The sequence below is a fragment of the Bicyclus anynana genome, chromosome 27, assembly GCF_947172395.1.
Source record: "Bicyclus anynana chromosome 27, ilBicAnyn1.1, whole genome shotgun sequence".
Classification (NCBI taxonomy): domain Eukaryota; kingdom Metazoa; phylum Arthropoda; class Insecta; order Lepidoptera; family Nymphalidae; genus Bicyclus; species Bicyclus anynana.
In genome coordinates, this window is record NC_069109.1 from 3,662,516 (window position 1) to 3,673,905 (window position 11,390).

Below are 11,390 nucleotides of genomic sequence, written 5' to 3' on the forward strand. Positions count from 1 at the left end.
ATACATTCTCGAGTCCACGACGACACAAACCGACGATCAACGACGTCTTTGATTCAGGTTTTTCAGGGATCCGCGGCAGCGCCGCAAATCTGACCCTTTAAATCCCTGTAGCTCCGATAGTAATGATCGCAGATACCCTGTTACTTTTACAAAATTGCTTTACTATTAGCATACTCTTAATTTATATACAATTTAAAAAACTGTCATCATCCCTATTATCCTTAATGATTGCTAACCTCCGACAAAGAGATAACTGTAATTTTGATTCACCTTACTTAAAACAGGATTTATACGTTCTAGTACGTACCTTTTGAAACATCTTTTTGATTGATTTATTACCAACTGTATGCTAACAACTGCTTGTTGTGTTGTTATTACGGAAACTGCCAAATTATTCTCAGTAAGCAGGTAATTAGGGTGTAAAATACGTTAAAAATTAAAAAAAAAGGCGTTAGTAGTTTTTTATTGCGTGTACGTACACGTGCGTATGTTATGCTCTGACTGTTTAGATATTGCCAATTTTATTTGTAGCACTCGTGATATCTATATATATTTATACTTATAATAAATCTGTAGAGAGGACAATTCTTTACATGAAATGTATTTCCAAAAAATTTTAATAAAAAAAAATTCAACCAACTTCCAAATCAAAAATTAACCTAAACTAAAAAGCAAGAAATAACTTCTTACCTATGTGCTACCTTCTGATAAGTTTGAAGGCGGTGCTTCAAAACAAAAAAGAATTTTTAAAATCTGTCCATAAATGACGGAATTATGGCTGGATATACATAAAAAAAACGAAAACATACAAACATCCGAACGTAGAACCTCCTCCTTTTTGGAAGTCGGTTAAAAATAACTATCACGGGTAGTGATCGATACTGATGCCAAAATTGCAATCAGTAATTTTTTTTCTGTCTGTCTGTCTGTTTGTTATAGAAACAAAAACTACTCGACAAATTTTAACGAAACTTGGTACAATTATTCTTCATACTCCTGGGCAAGTTATAGTATACTTTTCATCACGCTACGATCAATAGGAGCAGAACAGTGAAGGGAAATGTTGTGAAAACGGGAGAAGTTACTCCATTTTTACAGCGATACTACTGTAAGGGCTGGATTAAAGAAGTCTAAGGGCGGACGAAGTCGCGGGCGTCCGCTAGTAGATACTATAGCTGATTTCATCATTATAATCATCTGCCTGAATCCACAGCTGGGTCTCTGAAAGTCCGATATCACCATTTGACTAATGGATTTTATTTTTTATTTTTTATTCTACTTTTTTTGACTTTGTAGGCACATAACATAACCATAGTACAAAAATAAATTTTAAAAACTAAAGGGGTCTAAAAAGAACAAGAAAGTATTTCAGATTGAAATAAAGAAATGGTCATGGTAGAGCCGTGGTCATTTCTAAGTGTTCAGGGTAATGTTTCTAGCTTACAAACAATTAAAAATGTTTTGATCTATTTAAGGTTATCCAAAAAAAAATCATTTATACCTGTATAAGTAGATATTTTTATTAACCTTTACCTAGTATAGAAAATTCATAGCAGTTACACTCTAAATGTAAATATTAATAATAATAATAATAATAATAATAAAAATAAAGCCTTTTATTTCCACATCAATTTACATTTCAAACGTTTGTTAGGTGTGTTAGTTTAAATTATAATTATATCTATATATTAATTCTAATGTTAGTATGGTTAGTTATCTTCTTGTGATGTGGATCCCGTTTGGGTGAAGGCCTCCTCTTTCTTCTTCCAGTAATCTCTATCTTTTGCGAGAGACATCCATTCTCGCCCTGTTTTGATAATGATGTCATCAGCCCACCTTTTAGTTGGTCTGCCGACGCTTCTCTTTCCAGGTGGACCTTTCCAGTTTGTGACTTTTATGGTCCATCTACTGTCTTTAATTCTTGATATATGCCCAGCCCATTGCCATTTCAATTTTAGAGCCTGTGTCACAGCGTCAGTGATTTTTGTTTTTTGTCGGATAATTTCTGCCCTTATTTTTTGAATTTGTGGCGAACGAACTCTTTCGTTCGCCCACTTTAGGTTAGGCCATCTACATTCACATTCCAGATTCATTTCATATTTAGAATTCCCTCGACCGCGCATGCGTGGATATATTGTTTCGACCATTCATTACATCTTTACCAGTCCTCCATTCCACACCGCTTCATCACCTATTTGATAGTACTTTTATTTTATACTAATATCAAACCTCAATGGCGATATTGGTGACCCCGACGTCACCAATATCGCCATTGAGGTTTGATATTAGTATATAAATATGAGGATGACGATTGTATTGCTATGTATATTTATTCTTTCACTGATTATAACAATATTGTATATGGGTATAAAATAAAAGTACTATCAAATAGGTGATGAAGCGGTGTGGAATGGAGGACTGGTAAAGATGTAATGAATGGTCGAAACAATATATCCACGCATGCGCGGTCGAGGGAATTCTAAATATGAAATGAATCTGGAATGTGAATGTAGATGGCCTAACCTAAAGTGGGCGAACGAAAGAGTTCGTTCGCCACAAATTTTCCTTAGTTTTAGTATACTTCTTTCAATCGACCTTTGTGTTGTTCTTAGCTTAGTTTTCACTGTATGCGTGAAAGCCCATGTCTGACATAAATATAATTATTATCATTATATTAATTTATTTAAATTCTACAATGTTATCATCATCATCATTAGCAACCCATCTTCGGTCTCTGTCCCTCGCCATTCTCATCCATTCGGGACCAGCGACCTTCTTCAAATCAACCTCCCAACGTTTCACCTGCCTTCCTTTATTCCTCTTGCCATCCCTTCCTAACGTTTCTTCTACTTTCCTTTATTCCTCTTGCCATCCTTAGGATAATCTCTGTCCCTCGCCATTCTCATCCATTCGGGACCAGCGATATTCTTAAAAACATCCTCCCAACGTTTCACCTGCCTTCCTTTATTCCTCTTGCCATCACTTCCCAACGTTTCTTCTATCTTCCTTTATTCCTCTTGCCATTCTTAGGATAGTCTCTGTCCCTCGCCATTCTCAGCCATTCGGGACCAGCGACCTTCTTCAAATTAACCTACCAACGTTTCACCTGCCTTACTTTATTCCTCTTGCCATCACTTCTTAACGTTTCTTCTACCTTCCTTTATTCCTCTTGCCATTCTTAAGATAGTCTCTGTCCCTCGCCATTCTCAGCCATTCGGGACCAGCGACCTTCTTCAAATCAACCTCCCAACGTTTCACCTGCCTCCTTTTATTCCTCTTGCCATCTCTTCCGAACGTTTCTTCTACCTTCCTTTATTCCTCTTGCCATTCTTAGGATAGTCTCTGTCCCTCGCCATTCTCAGCCATTCGGGACCAGCGACCTTCTTAAAATCATCCTCGCAACGTTTCACCTGCCTTCGTTTATTCCTCTTGCCTTCTTCCTTTTTGTCCATTTCTTATCCTTTTCACGTATCTTTTGTGTCTATTGCCATTTTGGTGTTTTGTATACTTTTTCCACGTCCTTAAGTTTAGTAGCCTTTTTGATTTTTTAAAACCTTAGGTATTCTACAATTTCTCTCGACTCCAATTACACTACTTTCTATTTCATGTTACTACTACATTACTATTAACGATTTTAATTGCTCAGCACTAAGGTCGTCAACATGAAAATTCTTCGTCTTAAAATACACCTCTATCTCTTGCAGTGTCTTTCCTTTCGTCTCTGGCAGCTTCCACCATATATAGACAAGGCTCACACTCATCAGCAAAGAGTTCATTACAAACAGTCCGTGATAACCTACAGTTTTCACTATAAACGGCAATATAAATACTGAAAAACTCGTCACAAACATCAGAATGCTGCCAGATACAGTGAACATATACATTTTAATTTCTAAAGGAAACATTTCACTGTATATAGTCTCTAACACAGGATATGGACCAGTGTTGATTATAATAAAATACAAGGCAAGCAAACCAATGTTGATCCAATTGAATAAGCCATCCCCATTACGGAAATAGTAACACAAACTAAATATTAACAATACAAAGTTAGCTGCTAACCCCGATGTAAACAACAAAGTACGCATAGAACATTTCCTTATAAAGAAACATGATAAACATGGTCCTAAAATTAAAAACCCGTCCACAATGAATGTGAATAACAAAACGTTTGACGAACCAGTTATATCTGCTATTATAACAGATGCTAATAAACTAAAAGCTATCTTTTCAGATGCCACCAAATAAAGATCTACAAACAAACTTAAAATAAAGATATCCCAAAAGTATTTTTTCTTTAAAACAGCGACTATTCTTTTCAATGGTTCACATTTAGTCTCTTGTATTGCTTCTAGTTTGCTTCTCTCCAATTTTATTAGTAATTGCAATTGTCTTTCAGAGCATTGCGTTGTACCGTGTAACATCCGAAAAGTTTTTTCACATTCCTCAAACCTGCCTCTACTGGCTAACCAGTGAGGACTGTCGATCCAGAAATAAGGTAATACTGCAGATAAAAATGCAGTTGCTAATCCAAATAATGCTGCACATCTCCAATGCAGTAATATTCCCATAGCATGTCCGACGGCTGTACCTATAGCTGGTGCTATAACAACTATGATATTAATAAATAGGGCTCTAGTATTTGGGCAAGTGTATTCTGATGTAACGAACAGGTTCAATGCAAATAAAGCCCCCACGGAAACACCTCCAATTATTCTCGATATCATGAACTGATACAATTCGTTTGCGTTGTACAGAATAAGCCAGTTTCCGGTCATAAGCAAACAAAAGAGGATGTACAGCCATCTTTGTCCAATCTTCTCCGTAGTTATCGATAGCGATACAAATCCAAAAAAGCAAACGAACGGCAATGTGAAAGCTGAAACAAAAAGATAAAAATATATTAAATGTGGAATCCCTTTCTTTATTTATGGATCTTACAAAAACGTTTGACCGTGTAAATCACATCATTCTCTTACAATAATGGCATTAAATGATTTATTAACCAACAGTATTTATCAAAGTAGCATGAGTGAAATACTGTAAATGTAATCCTGGCTGAGTACACTGTGGTGTGCTTCAAGGCAGTGTATTAGGTTCCCTTCTATTTAAAATTTTTAACGCCCCAAGATTTCACCAGTGTAGATAAAATATAGCCTCTAATACTCAAAAATAACACAGCTTTCTATTGTAAAACAATTTTCCAACATACCTCTTTATAATATAAGTTAAAGTCATTAAAGTATTTATTTTATTATCTCGCTGCTGCGAGATCTATTAATAACTGAAGATAGCATGTGACACCAATGACATGAAATAAAATAATGAAACCAGGTTACTAGTGCGTAGGCCCTTATGAAGTGACTTGTCTTGACTATCATAATAATAATAATAATAATAATAATAATAATAATAATAATAACGATTATCACTGACAGGTATATTGTAACCAATAGACCTGATATAGTGCTAGTCGATCGGTCAGTGCGTCGTGCAATAATTGTTGATATTACTGTTCCACATGACAATAATCTGGTTAAAGCCGAAAAGGAAAAAGTATCAAAATACTTGGACCTTGCTCACGAGATTACCGCCATGTGGAATGTTGAGTCAACTATTATTGTTCCGATAGTTGTTTCAGTCAATGGTCTTATAGCGAAAAGTTTCGACCAACACCTTAAGAAGCTTTCGCTTAACTGTTGGATCAAGAGTCGGATACAAAAGGCAGTGATTCTTGAGAGGGCGCGTATTGAGAACTTGTATTATGGACACCTGTGCTCTTCCCTGCTTAGATGTAACAATCTTATGTCACGTACAAAACATAGCAGTGTGTGTATGTGTGTGTGAGTGTGTTTGTGTGTGTCTGCTTTTATGCTATAAATAAGAAAAAATAAATATGTATACTAATAAAAAACATTTTTTTTTATTCTTTTCAAGTTCTTTAGTAGCCCCTGACTACAATCTCACCTGATGTTAAGTGATGATGCAGTTTAAGATGGAAGCTGGCTAACTTGTTAGGAGGAGGATGAAATCCTGGAGCCCTGACCATCGGTTGCTTGGGCACTCAAATATCCCGCAGCGGGTAGGCTTTATTTTTCTTATAAATTTTTAATAGTATTTTATATTATATTTTTATATTAACATTGTTAAAAATTTAAAAAAAGGTTAACAAATAAATTACATAAAAAAAAACTTATCAAGCTAATTATTCGTGAGTATAATTAGCTTGAGTTCATCTTGAGGGGTATAACTGTTAAACACAGTCTTGTACTTGACTAGTGGGAGGCTTCGGCCGTGGCTAGTTACCACCCTACCGGCAAAGACGTACCGCCAAGCGATTTAGCGTTCCGGTACGATGCCGTGTAGAAACCGTAAGGGGGTGTGGATTTTCATCCTCCTTCTAACAAGTTAGCCCGCTTCCATCTTAGACTGCATCATCACTTACCATCAGGTAAGATTGTAGTCAAGGGCTAACTTGTAACGAATAAAAAAAAATCTATATATCGAGAAAGGCTTTAAGCAATATATAAAATCACGCTACGAACAATAGGAGCGAAGGCATCAATGAAAAATGTGGTAAAAAAACGCACGCCGAACGTAGAACCTCCTCCTTTTTGGAAGTCGGTTAAAAAACCACTTAAAATGGGAAAAACTATTGTGTTTGAAGTCGTGATAGCCCAGTGAAAATGACCTCTTCCTCTGATTCCGCAGGGTGTGGGTTTGAATCCGATCCGGGGCATGCACCTCCAACTTTTCAGTTGTGTGCATTTTAAGAAATTAAATATCACGTGTCTCAAACGGTGAAGGAAAACATCGTGAGGAAACCTGCATACCAGAGAATTATCTTAATTTTCTTCGTGTGCGAAGTCTCATTACTATTTGCGAAGTTGTTTTTAGACAATATAGGTACTATTAATTAATTGCATGCATTTCAACAATGGTTGTTATATTGCATAATTACAATCAGCGAGCCTTTTGTGTATTTCAGTGTACGATTTAAATAATGAGTCACTGCTAATGATTTTATGGTACTATAGACATGTTATGTGCCTACAAAATCAACGCAAAAAGTGATCCGAATTTTGTAGACACGTAACATATCTATAGACATAGTATAAAACAATCATTGGTAAAATCAATCACTCGGTGAAGGAAAAACACCGTGAGGAAATCTGCATACCTGAGAATTTTCTCAATTCTCTGCGTGTGTGAAGTCTGCCAATCCGCATTGGGCCAGCGTGGTGGACTAAGGTTAATCCTTCTCATTCTGAGAGGAGACTCGTGCTCAACAGTGAGCCGAATACGGGTCTTTAATGGAGTTACGAGTATACTGATATCTATACTAATATTATAAAGCTAAAGAGTTTGTTTGTTTGTTTGATTGAACGCGCTAATCTCAGGAACTACTGGTCCGATTTGAAAAATTCTTTCAGTGTTAGCTAGCCCATTTATCGAGGAAGGCTATAGGCTATATTATCCCCGTATTCCTACGGGAACGGGAACCACGCGAGTGAAACCGCGCGGCGTCAGCTAGTAAAACATAATTACAGAATAGACCTCCAGATAAATGAGATTAAAAAGGTACCTATCAATGATATTTGGGCATCACTAAAGTCGATCCCTTCTTCCTTCTTCTGTAGTGATGTGATCAACCCGCCCAGTTGGCCATACACTATGCCAGTAGAGAACGCGATCCAGTTCAGACTTGCCAGTACAAACACCTGGAATAGAAATAAGGTTTTAATCACAGAGTAAAAATATAACCTTTTGACGGCCTCCGTGGCGCAGTGGTATGCGCGGTGGATTTACAAGACGGAGGTCCTGGGTTCGATCCCCGGCTGGGACGATTGAGGTTTTCTTAATTGGTCCAGTGGCCTAATTCACTATCTGGTCTTTATTATTATTATTCTTTATTATCAACTCATTGAAGTGGACAACAAAGTGTCATCTACATATACTATATGATATATACCGTAAGCACCGGATGATATTTGTAATTTGTATCATAGTATGTGGATGACATTATGTCAATTGATTTGTTTTTAATTTTGATGGGTTGATAATAAAAACCATAATAGGAATTAGGCCAGCTGGTAGGAGGCTTTGGCCGTGGCTAGTTACCACCCTACCGACAAAGACGCACCCCCAAGCGATTAAACGTTCCGGTACGATGTCGTGTAAAACTGAATAGGGTGTGGATTTTCATCCTCCTCCTAACAAGTTAGTCCGCTTCCATCTTAGACTGCATCATCACTTACCATCAGGTGAGATTGTAAATCAAGGGCTTGTAAAAAATTAAAAAAAAAGCCTTTTTTGGTTTCAGTCACAGAGTAAATATCATACTCCTCCTAATAAGTTAGCGCGTTTCCATTTTAGATTGTATCGGGTGAGATGAGCAAAAATAAAAAAAAAATAATTAATTAATTAATTTATTTATTTATTATTAATTAGTACTGACAAATACTTTTACACTAATTAAGAAGGTACACGAAAATGAAAAGATACCAAATAACCACAGTAAAAATAAACAAAAAACGAATGACGTAAGTACAGAAATCGCAATAATGACTATCATCAATCGTCATTATCAACCCATATTCGGCTCACTGCTGAGCTCGAGTCTCCTCTCAGAATGAGAGAATGATGATGACGATGGTGATGATAATGATTAAAATTATTTAAATGCCACTATATAACTATATGCGAGGCATAGGCATGCACCTCCAACTTTTCAGTTGTGTGCATTTTAAGAAATTAAATATCACGTGTCTCAATCGGTGAAGGAAAAACATCGTGAGGAAACCTGCATACCAGAGAGAATTTTCTTAAATCTCTGCGTGTGTGAAGTCTGCCAATCCGCATTGGACTATTGGCCTAACCCCTCTAATTCTTAGAGGAGACTCGAGCTCGGCAGTGAGCCGAATATGGGTTGACAACTCAGACTAAATACATAAGGACTAGTATCGCATCCAAATTCACGAACAAAATTTTCTGCCATTTTGTAAGGAAAACTAGCTTAGATTTCATACATATTTTATTTATTCACTTATTTATTTATACTAAACTAGCAGTTTTTGTTCGTTTTTTACACCATATAGCTACACAAAAAGGTATTTTTACGGAGGTTTTTAACCGACGGACAAGATAAAACTATGAAACATCGATTCTTTAGAGACAGTGTTTATAATCGCATAAGATCGTCGATCATATACGTTGACAGAAAAATAATGTCTTGCGAGGCAGGTCTTTATCTAATTAGTCTGAGGTTGACAACGACGACTCCTTCAAAATATTAGAGACTACCTGATGTCACGCGGTTTCACCCGTGTGGTCCCCTTTCCTGTAGGAATACGGGGTTAATATATAGCCTATAACTTCCGCGATAAATGGGCTATCTATCACTGAAATAATTCTTCAAATCGGACCAGTAGTTCCTGAGATTAGCGCGTTCAAACAAACAAACAAATAAACAAACTCTTCAGCTTTATACTATTAGTTTTAGAGATATGAGTTTGTTGAAAGTTTATGTATGTATGTTCGTTACTCGTAACTACTGAATATGGCTAAATGAGCCGATTGAGATTTGCATAATTGATCCAGGTCTGGCTGGTGGGAGGCTTCGGCCGTGGTTGGTTACCACCCTACTGACTAAGACGTACTGCCAAGTGATTCTGATACGATGTCGTGTAAAAACCGAAAAGGGGTGTGGATTTTCATCCTCCTCCTAACAAGTTTCCAGTTTGGACTGCATCATCACTTACCATCTGGTGACATTGTAGTCTAAAATATAAAGAATTAAAAAACGTGCGGAAACGGCCCAGAAGGATGAAGAAGAAGAAATACTGAATCAATTTGGCCAAAAGCTTGTACTTCGTAATATTATAAATGCGAAAGTTTGTATGTATGTTTGGATGTTTGTTACTCTTTAACGCCGCTACTACTGAAGCGATTTGGCTGAAATTTGGAATGGAAATAGATTTTACTCTGGATTAACACATAGGCTACTTTTTATCCAGAAAAAATCCATGGTTTCTCGAGATTTGCGAAAACAGATGATTTTGATGATATGAATGTTTGTTACATTTCACGCCTCGACCACTGAACCGAATTAGCTGAAATTTGGTATTGAGATATATTATAGCCTGGATTAACACATAGGCTACTTTTTATCCCGGAAAATTCCATGGTTCCCGAGGGATTTGTGAAAAATTTAATTCGACGCGAAGTCGCAGGCGTCCGCTAGTAAATAAATAGAATTACATACCTTTTGAAACATTTTCTATAATAGTTTTCCTTTTACTTTATAACCAGGAAAAGTAAAATTTTTGATACACTGCTAAAATATTCTCAGTAGGTAAAATATACTATTACTTATACTATAATATTTATATTACTTCACACACTTCAAATATTCAGAGTAAATTTTTAATTAATTTATTCAGTACCTATTTAGGCTTCGTAGCACCAATTTAATTAACACATTGCTGAGATAAAACGGTCAAATATTCTCAATTATTTATTATTAATTAATTTGTAAAACACAATATGTATTTAGATTTTATTTTTAATTAATTTATTAAGACCTATTTACTAATTTAATTAATACATTTTTAAGATAAAACTGTCAAATATTCTCAATTATTTATTATTAATTAATTTGTAAAACACATGTATTTAGATTTTGTAAAAGTATTTATGAGTTTAATTAAATTTAGTGGTGAGATATAAAAAACAATATAAAACTTGTTGGATATTTTAAATAAGTATTTAAATAAATAACATATGGTTCGTTTAACGGACGATGCACGAATAACGTGTGAAAAACTCGAGATCGAACGTAGAGCAAAGCATATATGTACATACTAGCGGACGCCGCGCGGTTTCACTCGCGTGGTTTCCGTTTTCGTTTGAAAACGGAGATTCAATATAGCCTATATCCTTCCTCTATATATAGGCTATCTAACACTGAAAGAATTTTTCAAATCGGACAAGTAGTTCCTGAGATTAGCGCGTTCAAACAAACAAACTTTTCAGCTTTATAATATTATAATATATAATATAGTATATAGACTAGCGGACGCCCGCGACTTCGTCCGCGTGAAACTCAATGTAAACACTCAACTACCCCTACCCTACCCATATCCCCTATAATCAATTAATTTAAATAGCATGTAGTCAGTTTTGTGTAAATTATAATTTAGGTTTAACTGTATTTAACTGTTATGCAGTGAGTTTTTTTTTTATTTATTATTCTTTACAAGTTAGCCCTTGACTACAATCTCTCCTGATGGTAAGTGATGATGCAGTCTAAGATGGAAGCGGGCTAACTTGTTAGGAGGAGAATGAAAATCCACACCCCTTTCGGTTTCTACACGGCATCATACCGGAAC

The 11,390-nt window shown here is 35.9% G+C and overlaps 1 protein-coding gene across 1 annotated transcript; it reads right to left on the minus strand.

The window, feature by feature from the left end:
• Positions 1-2,558: 2,558 nt before the first annotated feature.
• On the minus strand, positions 2,559-10,672 carry LOC112045175 (uncharacterized). The gene is made up of 3 exons (XM_052890395.1): positions 10,265-10,672; positions 7,586-7,721; positions 2,559-4,879 (listed from the first exon to the last, which is right to left on the minus strand). The coding sequence occupies exons 1-3, from the start codon at positions 10,274-10,276 to the stop codon at positions 3,615-3,617; spliced, it is 1,413 nt and encodes a 470-aa protein (XP_052746355.1). The 5' UTR covers positions 10,277-10,672; the 3' UTR covers positions 2,559-3,614.
• Between the last annotated feature and the right edge of the window lie 718 nt (positions 10,673-11,390).